General features: G+C 52.4%; 9 protein-coding genes across 9 annotated transcripts; 4 read left to right on the forward strand and 5 right to left on the reverse strand.

The window, feature by feature from the left end:
- Window positions 1-794: 794 nt before the first annotated feature.
- SEPMUDRAFT_156711 (uncharacterized protein) lies at window positions 795-4,702 on the forward strand (the record flags this gene model as incomplete). Its single annotated transcript, XM_016907691.1, has 6 exons — window positions 795-2,247; window positions 2,458-2,480; window positions 2,573-2,596; window positions 2,668-2,719; window positions 2,953-3,315; window positions 3,391-4,702. 6 exons carry the CDS (start codon window positions 795-797, stop codon window positions 4,464-4,466), a joined length of 2,991 nt encoding a protein of 996 aa, XP_016759886.1. The 3' UTR covers window positions 4,467-4,702.
- A 2,818-nt stretch (window positions 4,703-7,520) lies between these two features.
- SEPMUDRAFT_149654 (uncharacterized protein) lies at window positions 7,521-8,427 on the forward strand (the record flags this gene model as incomplete). Its single annotated transcript, XM_016905691.1, has 1 exon — window positions 7,521-8,427. A coding segment is annotated over exon 1 (759 nt), but the record flags the coding sequence as incomplete, so codon positions are not given.
- Window positions 8,428-8,736: 309 nt separating this feature from the next.
- On the reverse strand, window positions 8,737-9,937 carry SEPMUDRAFT_149656 (uncharacterized protein). Its single transcript, XM_016905692.1, has 2 exons — window positions 9,662-9,937; window positions 8,737-9,578 (listed from the first exon to the last, which is right to left on the reverse strand). The coding sequence occupies exons 1-2, from the start codon at window positions 9,894-9,896 to the stop codon at window positions 9,034-9,036; spliced, it is 780 nt and encodes a 259-aa protein (XP_016759888.1). The 5' UTR covers window positions 9,897-9,937; the 3' UTR covers window positions 8,737-9,033.
- A 211-nt stretch (window positions 9,938-10,148) lies between these two features.
- Window positions 10,149-11,108, forward strand: SEPMUDRAFT_133763 (ferredoxin). Its single transcript, XM_016902584.1, has 2 exons — window positions 10,149-10,685; window positions 10,767-11,108. Exons 1-2 carry the CDS (start codon window positions 10,179-10,181, stop codon window positions 10,935-10,937), a joined length of 678 nt encoding a protein of 225 aa, XP_016759889.1. The 5' UTR covers window positions 10,149-10,178; the 3' UTR covers window positions 10,938-11,108.
- A 241-nt stretch (window positions 11,109-11,349) lies between these two features.
- SEPMUDRAFT_149658 (uncharacterized protein) lies at window positions 11,350-13,446 on the reverse strand. The gene is made up of 3 exons (XM_016905693.1): window positions 12,744-13,446; window positions 12,337-12,520; window positions 11,350-12,278 (listed from the first exon to the last, which is right to left on the reverse strand). Exons 1-3 carry the CDS (start codon window positions 12,973-12,975, stop codon window positions 11,558-11,560), a joined length of 1,137 nt encoding a protein of 378 aa, XP_016759890.1. The 5' UTR covers window positions 12,976-13,446; the 3' UTR covers window positions 11,350-11,557.
- Window positions 13,447-13,981: 535 nt separating this feature from the next.
- Window positions 13,982-15,126, reverse strand: SEPMUDRAFT_149660 (N-terminal nucleophile aminohydrolase). The gene is made up of 2 exons (XM_016905694.1): window positions 14,560-15,126; window positions 13,982-14,502 (listed from the first exon to the last, which is right to left on the reverse strand). Exons 1-2 carry the CDS (start codon window positions 15,048-15,050, stop codon window positions 14,136-14,138), a joined length of 858 nt encoding a protein of 285 aa, XP_016759891.1. The 5' UTR covers window positions 15,051-15,126; the 3' UTR covers window positions 13,982-14,135.
- Window positions 15,127-15,433: 307 nt separating this feature from the next.
- Window positions 15,434-17,168, forward strand: SEPMUDRAFT_46328 (D-lactate dehydrogenase 2 mitochondrial precursor; the record flags this gene model as incomplete). The annotated part of the gene is made up of 2 exons (XM_016908994.1): window positions 15,434-17,080; window positions 17,136-17,168. 2 exons carry the CDS (start codon window positions 15,434-15,436, stop codon window positions 17,166-17,168), a joined length of 1,680 nt encoding a protein of 559 aa, XP_016759892.1.
- Window positions 17,096-19,399, reverse strand: SEPMUDRAFT_149661 (Cation_efflux-domain-containing protein). The gene is made up of 2 exons (XM_016905695.1): window positions 17,540-19,399; window positions 17,096-17,462 (listed from the first exon to the last, which is right to left on the reverse strand). The coding sequence occupies exons 1-2, from the start codon at window positions 19,341-19,343 to the stop codon at window positions 17,392-17,394; spliced, it is 1,875 nt and encodes a 624-aa protein (XP_016759893.1). The 5' UTR covers window positions 19,344-19,399; the 3' UTR covers window positions 17,096-17,391.
- Window positions 19,400-20,036: 637 nt separating this feature from the next.
- On the reverse strand, window positions 20,037-20,697 carry SEPMUDRAFT_86986 (uncharacterized protein). Its single transcript, XM_016910428.1, has one exon. The coding sequence runs from the start codon at window positions 20,690-20,692 to the stop codon at window positions 20,057-20,059; it is 636 nt and encodes a 211-aa protein (XP_016759894.1). The 5' UTR covers window positions 20,693-20,697; the 3' UTR covers window positions 20,037-20,056.
- Between the last annotated feature and the right edge of the window lie 1,056 nt (window positions 20,698-21,753).

Here is a 21,753-nt window from a genome sequence, read left to right on the forward strand (position 1 = left end):
TAACCCAAAATGGCTTGCTTGACTGAAGTGTTTTGTTTCTGAAATTTCTCTGGCCTTTTTCTTGCACAATGCACCCTCCCAAATCAACCCCAACCAAAACTACCTCCTTGTGTTCGAACCAGATACGACGGACTGGATATTCCTTAACAGTGACAACCAGCCTCTGCCAAGCAATATCAACGCGAAGACTGAATGTTGCTCATTGTACACTGCTGACTATGGTCCTTCACATGCAGTCCAACTACTCCACATAAACGCGACAGTACGGCGACGGAAGCCCAAAGCGGCCAACCGCTATCCGTTATCCGCGAAGTCTGTTTATAGGGCGGATCTTACCAGCCCCGGACAACTGTAATCAGTTAGCCCGCATCGGACCGCTCCTAGCGCTTGCACAGACCAGAGCCACTTCGGCTAGCACCTCCGTACAGATCTTGATTGCACAGGGCAGCCAAGAGATCGAGCTGCGATCGGCCTAATAGAACTAGAACTAGAACTAGTCTGCTGGACCGTTCTCTCCCCCTTTACACCTAGTACCTATTCTTCTCTACTTCATCCTGCTCTGGCCATCGCACCTCATCCAGACACTGTGAATGTCGCGAAAATGATGAGCCACAAAGACGGAAGGATGCATCTGCACGAAGAGGAAGGTTACTCACTCGGAATCCCGCTTCCTCCCAAGCATCCGTGGACTCGAGCTCCACCATGCGCGCAGATAAGTACCAGACTTAACCTTCCGCTTACACTCTTCTCGTGATCCGAGTCTCACCCAAACACTCCGCACTCTTTCTGTCCACATGTCGCCGGCGACTCGCAGTCAGACGCTGCGAGAGGCCACCGCTGCCAGTACAGATCTCCCACAACACAACCTCGCCAGCCCGCAGCACCTGAACGATGTCATCCAACGGCGCAGTACCACCGTCGGCAAGACCAGTGCCGGGTCCACTGAGCTTTCGAAAACGCGATACCCCGATACGCCGCCACGATTTGTAATTGACCTTTCGCTTCCGCCCGAACAGCGATATCTCGAAGTATGCGCCGTCTTCAACCAAGAAGTCAATGGTCTAACCCCATTGTTTGATGAAGTTGTTGGAGGTATGCTCTACCGGGTACCTTTGATCTGGGTGCATCTGGTGTGCCGCTTGCTGCTCCGTCGAGTCCATGATGGAGACGAGAATCGAGAGCTCAAGGGCATTAGCAAGGCCACAGGTGTGCCCATGTATCTGCTCGTATGCTTCAACGTGCTTCTGGATCTGTTCATGGGCTGCAGTAGTGGTGGAGCGGCGGTGAAGGATGAGGAAAAGGGAGGCACAAAGATGTTGCATTTCAGAACGCTTGATTGGGGCATGCCTTCTTTACGCAAAGTGGTAATCCAGCTGGACTTCAAGACTTCTCACGATGGGCCTATTGTCGCATCGAGCCTGACATACGCAGGATACGTAGGAGTGTTGACCGGAGTGAGAATGCACATGAGCTTGAGCTTGAACTTCCGGCCCAACCGCAACGAGAAGGGTCACTTCTGGCCAGACTCGAGATACTATTGGCATCTCTTGATGGTTCTTCTTGGGCATAGACGCAGCATATCCAGCGAACTTCGGCGATTCCTGATACCCAGGCGTAAAAAGCACTTCTGGCCATCGGGGTCGCCAGAAGCGTGGGAAATATGGACATACGAGGATATTGTCAAGATCGTAACGCATGCAGATGAGGCCCGCGTGCCGTTGAAGAGCACAGCGTGCTACTTATGCTTCAGTAATGGCGTTGAAACCACAGTGGTTGAAAAGGACTACAGAACAGCAATCGCGAGAGCTAGCGACAATTTCGTCGTAGTCACAAACACAGATGCCGACCGGCCCGACAGCACAGCAACTCAGAGCAGTTCTGGGACGCAGTATAGCAGAGACACATACAAAACTACGGGCACAGATAACAGTACCGCTGGAACTAGTAACTATGAACAGAAAGCGCCGACCGGCATGGAGGACCTTCTGAGTGAGGCTAAAGACCGACAGCAGTGTGCTGAGCACAATTACTACAATTTGCGGGCGAAGAAGGCCAGACGGAGTATGACGGCGGACGACATGAAGCAACTTGTGACGGAAGAGGAGGTGATTTCGCTGGTGCAGTCGTACCCCACCACGAATGAAGAGACGCATTTTGCTTGCGTGATGGACCCGACGGAGGGCAATGTCAAGTGGTGTAGAAGATGGGTCAAGCCCATTTCAGCGAAGTGGATTAGGAGCCATATGAGTGAGACTTGATAGGATGAGGAGACCACCTACCCTACCTTAGGACCTTAGGTACATGTAGATAGCTACCGATGCAGCTTTCCATGGACAGATATGAATATTTTCGTAGGAGGTAGTAATCAGGTACAATGAATGGTACATGAACGCGAAATGCCTTCTGAAACCTGGGTCTTGCGCCAGACACGGATCCCACGCCTTCACCGTTCGGCAGGGCGGATGGACTGGTCCGAAGATGTATGTGCCACAGAGGTATATTGGAGGTAGGTCTGAGACTGCAAACTGCATTACTTTGTCGGTGTGTGCTTCGCGTTGCTATTGGCGCATAGGTAACCTTCAACATAGCACCTACTGTAGGTAGCCTCCCTCTCTTTGTGATGATGATGTTGGTTGACTGGTATACATGTATGATGTACCTGTGTAGGTAGGTCAGGTAATGCTGATGGGAACCTGGTCCATTCACACGGCGGTAACTAGTGTGTTACCCAGCCGATAGGAGTGGGTCTCAATTGGAGGTTGGAGAGCGCCACAGCATCGGTTTCATTGGTCCATCACGTCCAACACGCTCTTCACTCCACGAACCTCACGCGTCCTGGGCACGCTCACCTTGCATTAGCCCCTCTTCGCTGAGCGTTTGAGGCCACAGCCCACTCACTGGTTGCTGGCAGACTGGGAGGAAGCACATAGGTACCGGTACCACCACCTGTAGCCTCGACTTCGACACGTCCGATTCCATCTCCCTCATCCTCCTCCTCTTCTATACCTGTCACGCTCATTCACTTACCTGTCTCTGATCCATACTGCCTGCCTCCTCGCCGTGGAGTACCTAGTGTCGTTGTTATATTTCTGTTGCCCGTCCAGACTACGCCCGCGACTAGACCAGGGCTTCTCTCCACTCGCTTCTTTTCCATTGTCCAGGGTACTCGTACGCTGGTCCGACGCGTTCGCAACTTCACCTCCGATATTTCACCATCAATGGCGACTGCTCACGCTCCTATGGCCAGAGTGCCGTTTGCGCCCATCGACAATCCGCGTCTACAGCATCTCGCCAGCGCGAAGAATCGCCAAAATGGTACGTGACTGCCTCAAACGCGTCGTGAGCACCCGCGCAGCAGGTTAGAGACATGAGCTTATCCGGTTCGCGTAGGACTCTTCACGCACAAGTCCTCCACCACAGACGCGAAGAGTAGCAGCAACAGCATGAAGAGCGGCCACATCAGCATCACCACCGCCACCACCTCTTCCCATAAACGTGCCCATGATTCTTCCACATACGACGACGACTGTGACAGTGAAAACGTCGACCCTGCCATGTTTGATTCACCGTCAAAGAAGATCAAAGGCAGCATGTTTGCCCACTCCACCACGAAGCCATTCACATACAGCTCGGGCTCGAGCCACCACACCCCTGCAAGAATTTCAATGCCACCACCCTCCTCCTCCACCTTCTCCTCCCCACGCTCTTCTCACACACCTTTGCGTGCGAACATGTCTTCACCACGAGCACCAATGACTGCACCAGCTGGAAGATCACCACAGAGAAAGCGCGCTGGATTGAAATCAACCCGACGCACTTCCGCTCCATTCTCGCGTGTCAACCCGCCATCGTTCAACTCCACCTCAGCCTTCGCACTTCCATTCAGTCTGGACGCAGCACTCAGCAGCTCTCTCCCTGGCTCCACTCCAGCATCTACACCCACGCCCAACATGTCTGGTGCCACCATTGCCGAAAGCATGCCCAAGACCTGGCTCTTCGAGATTTACGAAGACTCTCCCGAGGAGGAGGCCGCCAACTTGATGGAACATAGCACTCTGACTCTCGACCTGTCTTCTGATGATGAGGATGGCAAGAAGGTTGACGACTACCGTGGCAAAGAAAACACGCCACCAGAGGGCTATGACGCGCCGACCGCCTCGAGGTCCAGCTCGTCCACCACTCCTCTCCCAGTGCTGGGTTCCAAGAAAGACATTGTCAGGAAGAAGGTCGTCAAGGATGAGATGGATGACGGATCGCGGTCGCCATTGTCAGATCTCGAGACTGAGGACTTCTATCCTGAAGGCTTGACCAAGGACTCGTTTGTACTCGTAGACGAGGTTGTCGAAGAGCCGGCTGCTGCACTCACTGACGCCAAGGAGGTGTTGTATGGTGCCGTCACTGCGAAGGTGGTCACTGCTCTTGACAAGGACGAGATTGTCATCTGGCAGGATAAGGAGGCTGTCTGAACAGAGATGGAACGAACCTAGGTTCACTGTCATCAATGGTAACCTCACGGAGCGGTGTTTGGACCCAAAGGTTTCTTTCTGTACCAGTCATCACTCTGGTGGGTGGGATGGTCATCACATGGCGTTTGGGCTGTCTGGGTACCCTATGAACCTGAAGCGGGTGGAGACTACAGCAGTGCTACGATGTCTATGCGTTTATAATGCTTGTTCATGAGAAAAGTGAAACAGTAATTCCCTCTCTCTGTCTCTGTCTCTCCCTTCCCGTTCTGTACCTGCTCCTCACGCTGACTTTGTGTGAGTCCTCGTTCGTCTCGTCGGCACATTACTGAAATTCTACCTGTAAGTACGCACCACCGCCATCACATTACATGTAAGGTACCTTACATGGGTACCTACCCAACTCACATAAATTGTATGTACACGGCCACCTCGCCTCACATACAGTACCTGAATTATGCTTCCCTTGTGCTTTCGCGTAACGCAACCAATATGTAGGTATGCAAGCATTGTCCTGCCACGATAGCCCCCGTCTCTAGTATGTTATCCCTTCTATCCATCCGTCCATCTGTCGTTTTGGAAAGACAGACAGACAGGCGGACAGGCAGACAGTTGTAGGTAGGAGGGATTGGCAGCTACGGCGGTAATGAGTAGCGGAGTTGGGTTTGATGATGAAAGATGAGTGAATGACGGAGTGAGTGAGTGAGGGAGGGAGGGAGGGAGTGACTGAGTAAGTGAGTAAGTAAGTAAGTGAATATGAGTTCAAAGAGTGCGTCTAGGGATGTTTCCAACTCACTATAGCGGCGGCCTGGCCGTGGAGGACCTACCTTGTACTAGACTAGACCAGGCCAGGCCGGAGATGCTAGACCTAGGCAAGCCAACCCCTCCTCTGGTAGGCAGGCAGGCGGACGAGAAGTCTACCTTACCTTACCTACCTACCTCATGCATGACCTTTTATGGAATGGAGAATGGCTTTGAACCGTACCTTTAGGCTGCCGATTGGGATACTGTACCTATACAGCACATGCTGTGGTGGGCAGGGCAGGTCAGGCACGCCGCGCCGCACGCTGCTCGAATTGCTGCGGGGCTTTTCCTCGAGGTTTTTCCCTCTTTTTCCCTCTTCTTTTTTCAAATCGGGAGCTAGGTCCCCGTTTGGCATGATTCCAAGAGACGTAAGTCTTTGTGATCCTGCTCATGCAGCCGGGGCATACCTCTCGATTGTTGATCCTCCGATGCGAGTCTCGTCGTCCTATCCGTTCCACCGCCGTGTTATCGTCGCCCGACTTCGCCGTCACCGTCGCCGTCCACCTATCTATCATCCGCACACCAGGTCATCGTCGTGACAATGTTGACACCAACCAGATATCAACTGCAGAGGTGGTCACTACCAAGCATCAATGCATGATGGAAGAGCATGTGTATTGCGAGTAGAAAGACAGGCATGAGGGAAGGAACACAAGCCAGGTCAGCCAATCGCTGTTCTGCGGGAAGGGCCCGAAGCGCGTTTGAAGGTATATAAATGAGAAAAGTTGTGCTGCTTACGTCCCCCGCAAGGGGTGACACTTGGTCAATTTGAAACAATACAGAGAAGATTAGCATGGCCCCTGCACTAAGGATGACACATGCAAACAAAGTGAGCAAAACAATTTTTTTGTGCTTTTGATTCGTGTGTTGTGGGTGAAAGACTTTTGCTCCGTTGAGGTGTCGTGGAGAGAACGATTTGGAGGCTTGTAAAAGTTTTGCCCCCGTCGAGGCTCGAACCTTGGTCTTGGCATGTGTCTTGCGGATATTCACTTCAGGTCCCCAGTCAGCTTTCTTTTGTGACTTGGTACCTTATGCTCACGACACGCGGTCCATCGAGATGGCTGAGATTGATGGAACTACCTTCAAGCAATTGCAAGACGTGTGCCCATGCCGAGAAGTAATGCGCAGAGCATCGAATGGAAAGATCAACCTGCCCGACGTAGCTTGCCACGATCTCGCTACAAGTCAGCAGGCGTGAAGTCCACCTAGTAGGTAGGTAACGCAGGCCTCACCTACCTCGCCTTGTCGTCTCACGCGCCTCTTCACGCGCATGCTTGACGACTCTTCTCTACTGAGAATTTACATCAACCGTTATTGGATCCGAAGACAGCATCACCATCAGCACTATGCCTTACGATGATCAGTCCGAGGACTTCGATGCACTAATCGACTTCCTGAACTCGCGCCTCGATGTTCATCCCACCGGAGCCATTGGACCAGCACGCGAAAGCCCATTGCAGTGCTACCTTCCCATTCATAGCTCCTACAAAGGCCAACAGACTCGGATGTACAGCTCTGCGCATGGCTGCATGGAAGCCTTGTCGCCTCGCGGAGTCCAGCGTGTCCAGGAAAGTACATCGGGTCACAGAGCCGTTGTGTTCGATCGTGATATTATCAATACCTGGAGGCTGCCAAACATCACCACTGCATATCAGGTATTCTTTTGGGAGCAAGCCTTCCAACGGGCGTTGGCGCAAGAGACGGTACTTGTTGTCATTGAAGCCTTTCTCGAGCAAGAAGGCGCCAAACTTTGTAAGTGGTGCATATGACTATGGGCACCTCAAGACTGGAGAGCTTCACCCTCATGTGGAGAGCGTTATTGACCACTGCCAGTCGATTATGATGGGGCCGCCCTCCTTACTCGATTCAATGACCATCTGAAAAGCCTCACAACGCATACCATCACGATCACGATGTCAAGCATCGTTCAAGACATGATGGAAGAATGCAGAGCCTACAGAGACAATGTCGGAGAGGCCATGGCTTGGGACTTGCCAAACATGGCTGACAATGTGGCTGATTTCGTCCTGTCACGAGAGTGTTGGCGATACGGAGAAGGTCGCTTGCCAACAGTAGAAGTCACCTTCGAAGTGCCCAGAGCGCGGCGTTACTGCAACTCTAGCGATAACATCCGACTGCACTGCCAATACTCCTGGTTTCCGCCAGTAGTCACCTTCCACAATCTCGAGAATGTGGCGTCTGAATATGGAAACTTTGTTCTCACGCCATCTATCGGCACCCAAAGACCATTCGACTGCATGTCGAATGTAAATATTAGCTACTTTATCGGGCAGGAAGAAACATGGCTTCGATAGGACGAGCGCCACCGATGTTTCCAAGGACGAATCCCCGGTATTTTTGCTTCGCATGCTGGTGCAAGAAGACTGGATGTCTATACTATGCCACTGGAGCTCGTGGCCATTATCGTCAAATCATATCCAGGTAGTGTCAAGTACGAGACGACCATCCGATGCGAGATTCCAATCACTGTAAGGCGTAGGCCAGACGAATGTGCCAGTCTTCGAGCATTCGACCAGCTGCCTTCACCTGCGAAGCGATTTCTGCACAAGGCGTCGTATGAGCACCTCCGTGCACCCTGGACCAATGTGGAGGTGCGCATGGTGCCAGAGATACCCCTCGACGTGAACTTTGGCTCAACCCATGTCAACCGTCGAGGAGAGCTTGCATCTGATTCCGAGGATGGAAGCCCAATGAAGAGTCCCAAAGCGATAGACGTCACACTGCCACCATTGAAGTCGCCGCTATTCAACAGGAGCCCACCCACTTCTGCCTCAAGGTCGACTCCGCACTCTGAGAGATTTGTGATATCTCCAATTGGGCACGATGAACATGGTGGCAGACGGTCAGAGTCTATAGACTCTTGGCTGGGATCAGAAGTGAGGCTTCCCATCCGGAGCCGTGGCTCACGGTCACTCTTCGCAGCTACATCCCCATATGGCCGAGCGAAGCATTCGAGGCAGCACCATGGGCGTGAAGAGCCTACCGCTGGAAGTGCAGACACTCGAGTCACGTCACCACAGAAGAGGCAGGCGGCTGCATGCGTGGATCATGTTCTGGCGAAGAAGTCTAGCGCATTAGCTGGAGCGGATGAGAATCGCTTGACTCAGTCGCGCGAGGAATCGATAGATGATAGTAGTAATGGGGAGCAGGATGATTCCGAACAGACCGAGCCTCATCACGCTGCTTTGCGTGATGACTCTGGTACTCAATCAAAGTCAAGATAAGATGCGCGTGAAAATCAGATTGGGGAATAGGTCAATGTTCGAGTTGTTGGAAATCCAGAAATTCAATTGGGATTTTTTTTCTCTTCCTCTGCAGGTGTTCCGATGAAGCCAGATATTTCTCTCCTTGTATGGCAGTTTTACCCAATGTTGTTACGCATAAGTAGCCTGGAGAACGACAACAACAACAACAACAACAGATGGAGATTTATACTAGGTAGGTATGTTTGGTTCTGGGAGTAAAAAGGCGCTCGCTGCTCCGGGAGGACTTGGGTACTCAGGTAGCGAGTGAATGCTCTTTTCTTCTTGAGCATGCCTGATATGATGGACGGAATTCCTTAAAAAGCTAGGTACCCGTCATTCGAGACACTACCAGAGGAGGTATTGTGGGAGGATCGTTATCCTCACTGCAATGGCTTACTAAGTTTTACAGAAGGTCCTCCCTCCCCATGCCTTCCAACGCCATCGCTATGCATGCATCTTCAGTAGGTATCCATGTTCCCCAGTCTCTACACTTTTTTGCACTACTTCTTCCCACTCTTCTTGTTCTTCTTGTTCTTACTCTTCGCATCTTTCCCCTTGGAACCTCTAATCACCAAGTTCCCTCCCAACTTCGTCTTTTGATAATTTCGAACGATACCCTCCACACTGCCCATATCGTGTTTCGGATGTCGCATGTAGTACAGCTTCGCTCTCCTCGCTCTCCTCTGCTTCCTCTGCACAAGCTCTATCCCTTCCACATTGGGCGAATAGACTTTAAACCACATTTCCACACCCACTCTTGTCAATTGACCTCGTAAGAGGATAGCGGTGTCTATGGGACTATTTCGTTGTCGAATGTTGAGGCAGACTCCGGCAAAGTCATCGCCGTTCTTGAGGCGGACTAGAAGAATGTCGCCTGGGTTGGCGTGGTCGGGATTCGTGGGAGAGAATAGACGCGTTCGAGCGCCTGTGGGATCGAGGACGGCAAGCTGGTCTGCGCAGAGTTTGGCGATGGGGTCTTTACAGAGCTTGAGGGTCGATCGTGGTGGTGGAATGGTTGGGATTCTGCGGGCACTTTCGTCGAACCCTATTGCGTGGAGATTGGAGTTGTTAAGACGACCGGATTGAGCCTGATCGAAGAGGCAGAGAGAGAATGGAGTTATGACATACGGTTCTGTTTGGTCGCGACGGAGGGTCTGAAGCCCTTGGAGGGAGGAGGAAAGGCGGATTTGGGCATGAGCGAGGGATACACCTCACGTTGCCGCTGCTGGGGAATGTCTTCGGAGATGGAAGCCATCGCGTATGTTCTCCTGCTGCTGCTGCATTGTTGACGTTCGGCTCGACATTGTCGCAGCGCCTGTTTGAAGCCCGCCAGAGGGCGAGCCGTGTGTATGGGCGCGGACATGGTGGTGGTATGTGTTGGTGTATGTATTTAGCTCTTAATCCTCCATAAGGTAGGAGATACCAATGCTGGGGCTGGCTGGCTTGCTGGCGGGCTGTCTGTCTGTCTGTCTTCACTTCACTGCGGATAGCCGTCTTGGCATTCCCGCGGCATCTCCGTTCAGATCTAGGTCTGTCGAATCAATGCCGCCGAATCTGATGACCACACCATCGGCTCCACTCCACTTTCTCGAGAACATTGTGGTCAACTGCCACCAAACAACCCCGTCATATCCTCTCTCCCACAATGGCCACCGGGACGACTTGCGCAGCCGCTTCAAGACTAATCTCAAACACCATTCAACTTGGAGCACGAGATTGCACATCCTTGTCCGGCAGTAGATGGCAATCGACACCATCTCGCGCCTTGCGAACACAAACATCTTCCATTTCTACCACATCTCTATCCTCCTCTCGTAGGATATGCTCTTCAGCACAAGCATCACATAGCGCCACTTCATGCGCGTTCCGACCAGCACCTCGGAAACATATCATATCACCACCCCGACGGACGTTTGCTTCGTCTACTATCCAACGCCATGGAGACATCACCCCTCCGAAACCTGGGGAAGAGCGCAAAGTGACGTTCGTTGACAAAGAAGGGCGGGACTGGACATTTGAGGTGGCAGATGGGGACAATTTGCTAGACATTGCTCAGGCCAATGATCTAGAAATGGAGGGTGCTTGTGGAGGGAGTTGTGCGTGCAGCACGTGTCATGTCATTGTGGCTGATGATGCCATGTACGATAAGATGGTACGTGTAGATGATGATTCCGTACTGCGAGCGGGCAAGCCGTCACAAAAGATGAGGAAAAGTGGCTGACGATATTCACAGGAAGAACCTTCAGACGACGAAAACGACATGCTGGATCTCGCTTTTGGTCTGACAGAAACGAGTAGACTGGGTTGTCAAGTTGTAATGTCCAAGGAGCTCGATGGGCTGGTCGTCAAGTTACCTTCCATGACGAGAAATCTGCAAGCCTCGGACTTTGCGGAGAAGAAGTAGTAGTAAGAAGGTAGTAGAGAACTGGCATGTACTAATCACGAACATTCATGTATAGATGCAAAGCGCGAAAAAGTATAGCGTGGATTGCAAGTCAGAAGAAGTTGTACTGTACAGTGCGACAATACCAACGACTGTACGGCCGAGCGCGGCGGCAATGAGGTTGACGAGTCCATTTCACTCCACTCCAAGCACGACTCTCAGCAACAAAATATTCGTCAACAACTCGCTTTTCAAACATAAATTCAGCTCCAGCTTGAGACTGTTTCGTCCTACAAAGGTCAATTCTGATATTGCCTGTCAATGTAAGTAGGTATCTACGAAAGTCGAGGGTAATACTCATTTTCAACTTCACGGCAACATTGCATCAACTTTGCTGCTTTCGAGAAAAGCTTAATTTGCACATTGGACAACAGCATGGGAGACAAGAGACTCAAGCATCGCACAAAGTTAGCCACTGCATCTCATCTCATCTCATCTCACTTCATTTCACATCTCTCGAAATCGCTTGAAAAAAAAGAAGACTATGCAGCCCGCAGTCGAGAAGATCTAGCAGCGGCAAAGTACCAGACTTTCCCCCAACCCCTAACTAACTGGTTCAAAAATCTCTCTCTCTCTCTCTCTCAAGGCAACTCAGGAAATCTCCTCTGCGCGTGATGATGCTGCAACTCTTGCGGCTCTGCATATCCTGGGACTTCGAATCGAGAATCACCTGCCTGGAGCTCATTGCTGACAGGTTCATCCCTCGAATGGACATGTGGCGACACCGATGGCGAAACTGCAGTGCTGACTGGTGATTTGGGGTCATTCATGTGATTTTCGAGTGCTCCTCCCCCTCCTCCTACTTCACCACCACCACCTTTTGAGGTCGTAGTAGTATCGACTTTGCGCTCCTTTCTCTTGTTGCGCAGAACAATCCAGGTGATCAATGCTGCGATGAGGCCAAGCGCAGCTACACCACCTACGACGCCTCCGGCTATTGCACCAACGTTGGTGGATGAGCCTCCTGAGGTGTCGTTTGTGGTGATTTGAGAGTTGCTCACGGCCCCACTGTTGCTATTCGAAGAGGTCCCGGCTGCGACTTCTTCGTCGTCGTCGTTGTTGTTGGCCGATGCGTTCCCCGTTTCTGTAGCTATAGCAGAAGTATCGGTATTCGTAAATGTCGGTATTGGAGAACCGGATTGCGTTGAAGCTACAATATCGCTGAAGCCTTGTCCGTATAAGGTGTAGGTCGTGTAAATAAACGAGAACTGTCCCTGCGCAGTGGTGCAGCCTACATTGAGAAGTGTCTGCCCTGCCGTTGGCCAGTAATTGGTGTAGCAGTAGGGCGAGGCAGAATCGGTGCTTGGAAGGAATCAGTTCTCCAGAATTCGAAAATGAGAACTTTGCGCTGGGTACTGACCATTTCGTAATGCGAGCATTTGCGCTACACGCAGCATTGCAAGATTGCGAGAGGCTGGCTTGTGGAACACAGCTGGTGGGGAGCTGACAGTTTGCGCCATCTCCTAGACGACAACAACCTCCTGCTGCGCGGAAGGTTGGTTCGGCAAAGCAAGTGAAGCCGTTCTGGCAGTATTGAGCTTGCACTGTCGAGTAATCAGCTGCATGATACATACTCTACCACGGAAATAGCTCGGCGCATGCTCCCAGCTGAGAGAATTTTTTGCTGAGACTGTGACAGTGCCCTTCTTTCACTCCTCGAAACACCCAGCTACCACATCTCCAGGACATGGTTGCGCGGTGTTGGAACGATCTTCGAATAGCAGGTTCGACCTCTGACTCAACACAGCGAGCACTGGCAATACGTACGGATATCAGCGTTCACATATCCACATGTTGGGCCAGGGTCATCGACCTGACGAGGAAGAAGTCCTCTTGCAACAGGCGCTGGAGTGATCAATGGCGCCTGGGAGCTCTCAACAGTAGCACCGCTAAACAATGCTAGAAGCAGAACTGTACGCAGTCGTGCAAGTGACATGGTGACCTGACTGCGGGTGTTGTACAGATACAACAACATCTTAGATGGCCATGTCAGGTTCATAAGAGCTGAGGTCGGCTACTCCAATACGAGGCTGTGTTTGCCTGATCACGCGGTTTATTGGGAGCTGCATACCGCTCGCCTCTTGTGCCCGATTTGGGATGAAGCTAAACTTCTCATGGTTGCCAAGTCCTATGCGCAGCGGATGAGGCGTCCGAGACTGAGAGAGCGCCCCGCAAGCGAGAGATATTCAATACCACCAGAGGCTTGCTGGACGTCTCTTCACCGGTGGAAAAGAAGCTGGACTTCAGTAGGTAGGCCTTGCGATCTTGCCTTCCAAGGCTCTAGAAGTTGAAGATTGCCGTCGTACACTGTTTTTGTTCCTGGGCGCTCGGGGTTTGCGTTGGCTGCAAAGAATCCTTTGACCAGGCTCTCTGCTGTTGACATCACTCGCACCAGTTTCACATGCCTGCGAGCGCAGTCGCCAGCGCTTGCCGGAAGCTGTGGCATTGTTCGAGACCAACGTGAGCGGCACCGAGCGCTGCGCCATGTTCTGGAGATAGTTCTCGTGGTGCTTGTACGGTATGAACGTTGTACCGTTCACATTTTGTAAGCGGGAAACCAAGTACTGTGAAAGGGAGAGAGAGAGAGAGAAAGCAGATCACGTCCAAGGACGTTGTGGAGTTCGACAATCGGATGGGCGGAAACAAGTGCCGACGGGCCGCTTCGCAGTGATACTCCCTCCCGTCGTTCTACCTGCTATCTGCTAGCTCTTCTATTCACGAATGTTGAGCACGACACTGACGGCAGGCTTCAAGAACTAGAGAAGGAGTCTTCAGTAGACATTCCCCTCTCAGACACGAGGGAAGGAAAGTGAGGGGGGCGAATGGTGCTCTGATTACCAAAATGGACGGCTTCGATCACATGGGAAAGGGGTGCGATTGAGCTCTCGACCGTGAAAATGTGAGATGCCGATCACCAAGCTCCTGCCCTGTGAGGAATCATCGACTCCGCTATGATCGCCTGAGCATGAGGGTGGGCAAAAGGAGACGCAGACGAGGAGTTTCTTGCCCTCAGCTGAAGGGAATATAGTGATCGTTCCCACTGAATCTCTGGTGTATCATCATTTGGGACGTGTCTGCTTCTGTGAGCAAGCAGCAGCGTCACGGTATTGTACATACTCGTCAACCTCGTTCGAACGTCACCTCCTCTTCGCCAGTTCTCTATTCAGGAGGAACATCTCCAGCCGGTCGTGAGGCTAGAACCTGCTCAGGTCCTTGTGCGCTCGCGGCATCACCACCCGTAGCGCCTCCACGACCGCCTCGTCTCCCTGCGTTTGCCTCAGCGGCAGCATCCTTGTCGCTGTTAATCTTCTCCACAATCTTCTCAATATCTTCTGAAGGCAGCATCTCCACCGTCTTGCCCGGTGCCATGATGGCAATCTCAATGTTCTTTGCTCCCGTCTGTACGACTTCCAGCAGGGATTTGATGGTCAGCTCGATGGTCTCAGCTCGTGTCATGTTGTCCTTGTGATTGCGCTCGAGGAACTCGCGGACAGTCTTTGAGGAGCGACCGATGGCGTTTGCTTTCCTACACATGCAATCAGTATCTCCATTCCTTGATCGGTCCGGAACTGTTTAGGCTTACCACGCGCTGTAAATTCCAGAAGGCTCTGTTTGGTACAGTCTTGCATCCTTGCTGCCCGGGTCGAAGCCCACAATGAGTGTGCTGATACCGAACGGCCTCACACCTCCGGATTGTGTGTATCGCTGCTGCACACCCGCCACATATTTCGTAATGTACTCAATGGTGACGGGGTCCTCGACTGTCAGACGATGTGACTGTGCCTCCAACCGCGCCTTGTCGACCAGAATTCGGGCGTCTGCGTTCAGTCCCGCAAAGGCTAAGCAGACGTGGCTATCGACCATGGAGATTTTGGAAGGCGTGATACGGGTGTCTTGCAGTTTGAGGGCCGACTTCTTCTCGCAGCCCATGACGACGACCTGATCATCTTTGGCAGTGCCCTTGACAGCAACGGCGCAGGTTCCTCGCTTGACGGCCTCGAGGGCGTATTCCACCTGGAAGACGTGCCCATCGGGGGAGAAGACCGACAGCGCACGGTCGTAGCCGGATGCCATGTTGGGTGGTGGTCAATGATATGTTGTGGCGTGGTAGTAGTTCAGGTAGACGGAGACGAGCGTGGTGGTGCGAGTGTTGACGGTGGTGGATGGTTCAATGTGTGTGTATTATCAAGATGATGTTTGTGCTGCTGTAGAGCAGAGTAGGTAAGGTAGTCTAGTGGTGAGCTCCAGGCGACTGCCCAAACGCGTCCCAGTCGAGCTCTCTCGTCTCTCGGCAACTTCCCGAAAGCTTCCATCACTGGCCATCCCATCAAAACGTACCTACAGTACCTGTACCTACGGATGTAGTGGAGGCGACATCGGACATCTGCTTCTTGTCCAGTCCTCTTCTCCCCTCTTCTCTTCTCTTTCCTCTCACCACACTCTCTTCCTCCCGCAACATGGGGCCCGTCAATCGATGTCTGCCCGCTCTTAGGCGCATCCGAGTCGCCAACAGAGCTTTCCAGCAGCCTGCACATCTCCGCTCCGCATATCAGGCCTCGTCCATTCGATGTTATGCCCAGGCCACGACGACCGCTTCCAATGCCGAGCACGACCCTCCCGAGTCACGATCTGGCGTCAGCAGCACCAAGGAGATCAAGTACACCACCGACTCGTACCCACAGATCAAACGAGATTCCCGCTTCAAGGAGATCAATGCAGATGATGTCAAGTTCTTCAAGGAGGTGCTAGGCGCGGATAATGCTCTCATCGATGGAGTCACTCAGGACGCCACGAGTGATCTGGAAGGCTACAATGCAGACTGGATGAGAAAGTACAGAGGCAAGACGAAGCTCGTGGTCAAGCCAGGATCCACGGAAGAAGTCAGCAAGATCCTCAAGTACTGCAACGACAACTTGATAGCTGTGAATCCTCAAGGCGGCAACACTGGACTGGTGGGAGGCTCGGTCCCCGTGTTCGACGAGATCATCATTAACTTGGCTCGAATGAACAGGATTCGCGAGTTCGATGAGGTGTCTGGCATTCTTGTTGCCGATGCTGGTGTTGTGCTGGAAGCTGCAGACAACCACCTTGCTGAGCATGGGCATATTTTTCCTCTAGATCTTGGTGCCAAAGGAACCTGCCAACTAGGGGGCAATATTGCAACAAATGCAGGAGGTCTCCGTTTGCTGCGGTATGGTAGCTTGCACGGCAATGTACTTGGTCTGGAAGCCGTCTTGCCAGATGGCACAATCGTCGACGATCTCGGAAAGTTGCGAAAGAACAACACTGGGTACGATCTGAAGCAATTGTTCATTGGAGGCGAAGGCACCATCGGCATTGTCACAGCTGTTTCGATCATAACGCCACAGCGCTCGCCTGCTGTCAATGTTGCCTATTTCGGCCTGGAGTCATACGAGAAAGTGCAGCAGGCTTACAAGGAGGCCAAGGGCTATCTTCAAGAAATTCTCTCTGCTTTCGAGCTCATGGACGCTAACTCACAGAAAATATACACTCGCGCTACTGGTAACAAGCTCCCGCTGGACGGCGAGTACCCATTCTACTGCCTGATCGAGACGTCAGGATCCAATGCCGAGCACGATCGCGAAAAGGTCGAGGCTTTCCTCGAACATGTCATGGGTGAGGAGATTGTCGCAGACGGCATCCTCGCAGAGAACGAGACACAGTCGCAGAACCTCTGGGCATGTCGAGAAGGTGTCAGCGAAGCCTCTCAACATTTTGGTGGTGTATACAAGTACGATCTGTCCATACCTCTACCACAGCTGTACGATCTTGTCTCCGAGGCAAGGCAGAAGTTTCTGGACAGTGGCCTGATGGATCCCGAAGATGACAGCAAGCCTGTGCTGGACGTCATTGGATATGGGCACATGGGAGATTCGAATTTGCATCTGAACGTATGTACGAGGAGGTATGACAAAGAGGTGGAGAAAGTGTTGGAACCATGGGTATTTGAGTGGATTCAGCAGAGAGAAGGCAGTATCTCTGCTGAGCATGGGTTGGGTTTGGCGAAAAAGGAAGCCATTGGCTACAGCAGGAGCGAGACCATGATCAAGCTGATGAAGCAGATTAAAAATCTTTATGACCCGGTAGGTCTTGTCTGCATTTTGGGGAAGTGGAGTGACGAGCTGACTCGGTCTACAGAACGGCATTATGAACCCATACAAGTACATTTAGAAAAGAATCTAGAGCTTACACAGAGGGCACTTGGTTTTCGTGCCTTCCTCTTCCTCTTCCTCTTCTTCTGCTGCTGCTGGTGGATACCAACCACAGGGGCTGTGGAAAAGGTAAAAGACAGCCCCTGTTCTCTGTCTATAATGTATCTGTCGCTAATTCTGGAATGAAAACTTTTACAGCGAGAGGTGCATGTACTCACTGTTGAGCACATGTTATCCAACTCTCAAGATTCTTGAAACATGTGTGTGGGAATGTTGTAGTCGGCATAGTCCATGTGCACGAATGCTCGATCAACTGCACGAACTTACAGTCAGCAAACAAACGCAATGTACAACATCACATTCTCACACTGTCAAAAGTAGAAGACTTACCACTGGGTACACTCTCCAGCACATACTGCAGAGACTCTCCCAGATCATGAGAATCTCGGAGGGAAATCTCCTCATCCAGCACGATATCCACTTCCACGTTCAGCTTGTCGCCAGAGTGATATGCCTGCAAACCCTGAATCTTCTGGATGGTCTTTGCAAATCTCATGGTCAAGTACAGCAGGATGTTTCTTTCATCAGCACTTGCAGAAGCGCCGGTCAAGTTGCGAATGTGCTCATTGGCAGTCCGGCTCCAATTGATGATGACGTATAGCGAGAGAGCAATACCGCCCACCGGATCGAGCCACCAGATGTTGGCATAGTATCCTACCAGTGGGAAAATGATGGAGAAGGTGTTGAAGACCACATCCGTTTTCGCATCTTGCGCCAAGGCTTGGACAGAGCTATTCTTGATGACACGACACCAGGCCCAGCAGCCGCCTTTGATGGCAACAGTGGCCGCCATGATGGCAATGGCAGAGTTGGAGAGCTGGACAGGCTCGTGGTCACCATTGGTCAAACTGGATAAAGCCTCCCACATGACCTGAATAAAGGCCGTGATCATGATGACAGAGAAGACCAAGACTCCAACAGGCTCCAGACGTCGGCGACCGATGGGGTATGCGTACTGATCAGTCCGGGAGATGAGGCGCGTCGTGATTCCTACAATGGCAGTGGATAGGAAGTCCAGGGCTGCGTCGACCAACGAAGCCAGGACGGAGACGGAGGAGGAGAGAACCACGACGATGACCTTCATGACGAGGAGGGCGGTGTTGGCGATGAGGTTGACGATGATGGCGACGGTGACAATGCTTGACTGCGAAGAATGATCTTCATCCAATTCCAAATCCGGGGGCATTTCCTGGGCTTCGAGATCGCTGTCACTGGACAGAAGAGGTTCCGTCTCTCCCTCGCTGTGGTTCTGACTGGGAGACCGATTGGAAACTGCACTATTGTTGGGTTTCTTCACATTGTACAAGTCTTTCGTTCTGTTGATTTTCTGTGGTGGCCTGAGACTGTCGGGCACGGCATCATCATCAGCGAAAAGGCTGTCTTGCGAGCCGGCGCGCTCGTGGTAGATGTGCGAGGGGAGCCCATTCTCTTCGTCCACACTCTCGTCAATGGTCTCTGGCAGATCTTTCTGCCATGATCCCTGCTTGATGGCAGAGCGGACGTGGGGCGAGTGGTATTCCTGAATGAGGTCGTGCGGAAGACTGCTATCCAGCAAGCGATCGATATACAGGTAATGCTGAATCAGATAGTTGTTGCGCTCGTAGTACTTCCGCGTCGCTTTGGACTTGATCTGCTTGAGCTGCTCATCCGTCTTCCAGTACTGCTCCCATTGATAACGGGGGTTGGTCGACCCGATCAAGCGCTGACTGCGCACCTGAGGCGTGTTGAGGATGCTCGCGGCATAGCTCATGCGCCGATCCTCGTTGTCGCCGCCGCCCCAGCCCGCTGCAGACGAATGGCCAATCTCTAAGCCATCCAGGCTGCCCTCGCTGTCTTTCCGCTGCCGCATGGTAGCGAGTTCAGCAGCCGATATGGAGTTGTTCCGGGCGATCCATGGGCCTTTGCGCAGTGCATTCACATTCACGCTGGACCGCGACTGGATGAGCGAAGGCAGATGCGAGCCACGAGTCGAATAGGGCGACGCACCGCCGTCGGCGGAGGTGTGCAGAGCATCGGAGTGGTTGATCAGCGGGAGGAAGTTGCGGTGCTGAGCAGGGGAGCGGTTGTCGGCGTTGAGAGACTGCGTGCGTGCCAGCCGATGGTCCTCGCCGGGCAGGGAGACATGGGCGCACATGACAGTGACCGTGACAGGACGGGAGGATGTGCGGGATCTATTGTTGAGTGAGTGACATTTTTGGGTACAGTGAGTGCAACTGAAGAAGGGAGGATTGTCGAGGTGGTGGTAGTGTAAGGAACGGAATTGCGTAGCTGAATGCTCGACAGTCAAAGGTCAGGTACTCGTGTTGTGAAGACTACCGCCAAGGCGAGTACGTACATGTACAGGTAGGAGGTACAGCTTCAACAATTGAAGCTGCCCGCCGAGGGCACGTGTGTGGAGCTTGAACGCAGATCCCAGACCACGGCCCGAGCCCTCCGATCGGGCGATCGGCAGCATGGGTCTAGCCGAGATTCCCTATAATGGTATTGTGGGGCATCTCCGCGGTCTTCCGTCTCTCGCTTTCACTTCCGCGGATATGAACCTGAGACTACCTCCTATCAAGGAAGCACCTCATATCACAAATCACTTATCTCCAGGCTTGAGTCGATTGGAGGTCATTAGGCTACTGAGATGTAGGTATCAAGAATGGGAAAAAGAAAAGAGAAGAAAGGTTTCGTCAGGCGCAGATGAATTCTTTGTATTAACATATGTATATCGTTGCGTTTGCAACCCCAAACAGTTGGAGTCACACTGGGATCAATTAGCCGCCACTACATCAAGACTAGAACATACCTTCCGAGACTTGGGATTGTGAAGACGAGGGGGAGGAGTGTAGAGGAGGAAATCACTTACGAAGCATGGTGCCCTTTGGGGGCCCGGAACGCCCATTCTGCTGGACCAGGAAGCTGTCGGGCACTGATCAAACGATCGCGAGCGTCTCGCATCTTATTGATCTCGCCCATCACTCCGTGCTCTCCGTCGAAAGATGCCACTGCGCGATCCGCAGGATCCACAGCAAGCATTTTCTGGAGGAGCTCCAGAAGACCAGACGTCCCGTACTCCTCGGGTATGCGCAACGTGCTGGGGTCGGTACCAATCTTTATTGGGTTTCGCTCCCCGCACGCGAACATATGGACCATGAGTCCAAAGGCGTAAATGTCCGACGCGATGGTCCGGCGATTGATCATCTCCTGCCACAGGCGACTGCTTACGGCACGTGGCTTGAGATCTCCGTAAATGGCGGCGTCCTCTGGAGCGTGGTAGCAATCGGTTCCAGGTAGAATCCGGCCGTCTCTGGATCCCGCGAGCCTCGCAGCTCCAAAATCCGCAAGCTTCAACTGAGGGAGAGGTTGGAACGTCCACGTCAGCAGGAAGTTCTCCTCTTTCAGGTCGCCGTGGATGATGGCCCCGTGGTAGTCGTCCCTAGTGAAAGTTCCCTTTCCCGCATACCGAAGTCCATGGTGAATAAAGGCCAAGGCCTCCATTCCCTGCACGAGCACCTGAAGGAGGAACACTTCTGGCATTCCCATCTTGAGTCTCGAGATCCAGTATCTATACTGATCGAAGAGGGATCCAGCGTTGCAGTGTTCCATGTAGATGCGATGTCTACCTTCATTGCCCGGCTTCCCATCTGGAATTGACTCGTATACTGCAACAATGCGTTCGTGCGCATGGAGCTGCTGGAGCAGGATCTTCGCCTCGTACGGCATGTCGGTTGGGGTGGGCCATGGCATCACCTTGGTATGCTTGATCACGAAAGTCTCGGGCTTGTTGATGTTGAGGACGACGTATAGCTCGCCCTCGCTTCCTTGGATCATCCGCTCGTCACGGAAGACGTGGTGCTTGAAGTAGTTGTGCTGATACACATCTCTTGCTTCGCGGATGACGGCCATTGGGGTGGCGCCGATTACTGGATTAGAGGGGGAGCGGGCGAAGGCCGCTGTGAGGCGGCGAAAGAAACCTGGTGCAGACGGGGCGGCTTGTCGTACAGTTGTACTTCGCCGACGGGTCTTTTGCACAGTCAGGGGTTGTCGGGGGTCCCGGGTTGGGACAGCAGTTCTTGGTCGGGCTTGCCTCGTAGAGGAAGCGGCCGTGGGGGCAGGACCTTGGACGGTCACTGGCGAATATGGGCTCGAATTGGTGAAAGCTGTGGCATTCTTTCCAGTTCCACGTTCGCACGAAACAATCTTCTTGCTCTCAGGGGTGGACATTTTCGATCAACGAAAATGTACTGAAGTTTAAGAGTTGAGGAAGCTGAGTGTTCTGTAAGTTGTCTGAATTTAAACTTGAGTGTGTTTGATGAACAACAGCATCTCCCAGCATTCGACCTGGCTTATATACATTTCTTCTGCTTGAGAGGCGGACAATGCACTTGTCTACGACGCCCAAGAAGACAAAGGAAGGATGCATCTTTGTGTATAGTGTTTGGTGAAAGAGGTATATGCGAGAAAGAAACAAAGAGTGAATGGTATTGGGAGGTAAGTCAAAGAAAAGTGTGAAGAGAATGGAATGGAAGAGATGGAAGTTGAAATCGAAAGAAATACTG

Source organism: Sphaerulina musiva, assembly GCF_000320565.1.
Source record: "Sphaerulina musiva SO2202 unplaced genomic scaffold SEPMUscaffold_6, whole genome shotgun sequence".
Lineage (NCBI taxonomy): Eukaryota > Fungi > Ascomycota > Dothideomycetes > Mycosphaerellales > Mycosphaerellaceae > Sphaerulina > Sphaerulina musiva.

Bases quoted from the DNA above. Each gene is read 5' to 3' on its own strand.
- SEPMUDRAFT_149660 (XM_016905694.1), bottom strand. From the start codon at position 15,050: ATGGCATCCGGCTACGACCGTGCGCTGTCGGTCTTCTCCCCCGATGGG. The intron at 14,503-14,559 runs GTAAGCCTAAAC...TTGCATGTGTAG, and splicing joins TCTGGAATTTACAGCGCGTG to GAAAGCAAACGCCATCGGTC.
- SEPMUDRAFT_149658 (XM_016905693.1), bottom strand. From the start codon at position 12,975: ATGAACCTGACATGGCCATCTAAGATGTTGTTGTATCTGTACAACACC. The intron at 12,521-12,743 runs GTACGTATTGCC...ATTACTCGACAG, and splicing joins ATATGTGAACGCTGATATCC to TGCAAGCTCAATACTGCCAG. The intron at 12,279-12,336 runs GTCAGTACCCAG...ATTCCTTCCAAG, and splicing joins AATGCTCGCATTACGAAATG to CACCGATTCTGCCTCGCCCT.
- SEPMUDRAFT_149656 (XM_016905692.1), bottom strand. From the start codon at position 9,896: ATGTCCGCGCCCATACACACGGCTCGCCCTCTGGCGGGCTTCAAACAG. The intron at 9,579-9,661 runs GTATGTCATAAC...TCCACGCAATAG, and splicing joins CGTCGCGACCAAACAGAACC to GGTTCGACGAAAGTGCCCGC.
- SEPMUDRAFT_86986 (XM_016910428.1), bottom strand. From the start codon at position 20,692: ATGGAGGCCTTGGCCTTTATTCACCATGGACTTCGGTATGCGGGAAAG.
- SEPMUDRAFT_149661 (XM_016905695.1), bottom strand. From the start codon at position 19,343: ATGTGCGCCCATGTCTCCCTGCCCGGCGAGGACCATCGGCTGGCACGC. The intron at 17,463-17,539 runs GTAAGTCTTCTA...AAGTTCGTGCAG, and splicing joins GCTGGAGAGTGTACCCAGTG to TTGATCGAGCATTCGTGCAC.
- SEPMUDRAFT_133763 (XM_016902584.1), top strand. From the start codon at position 10,179: ATGGCCACCGGGACGACTTGCGCAGCCGCTTCAAGACTAATCTCAAAC. The intron at 10,686-10,766 runs GTACGTGTAGAT...CGATATTCACAG, and splicing joins ATGCCATGTACGATAAGATG to GAAGAACCTTCAGACGACGA.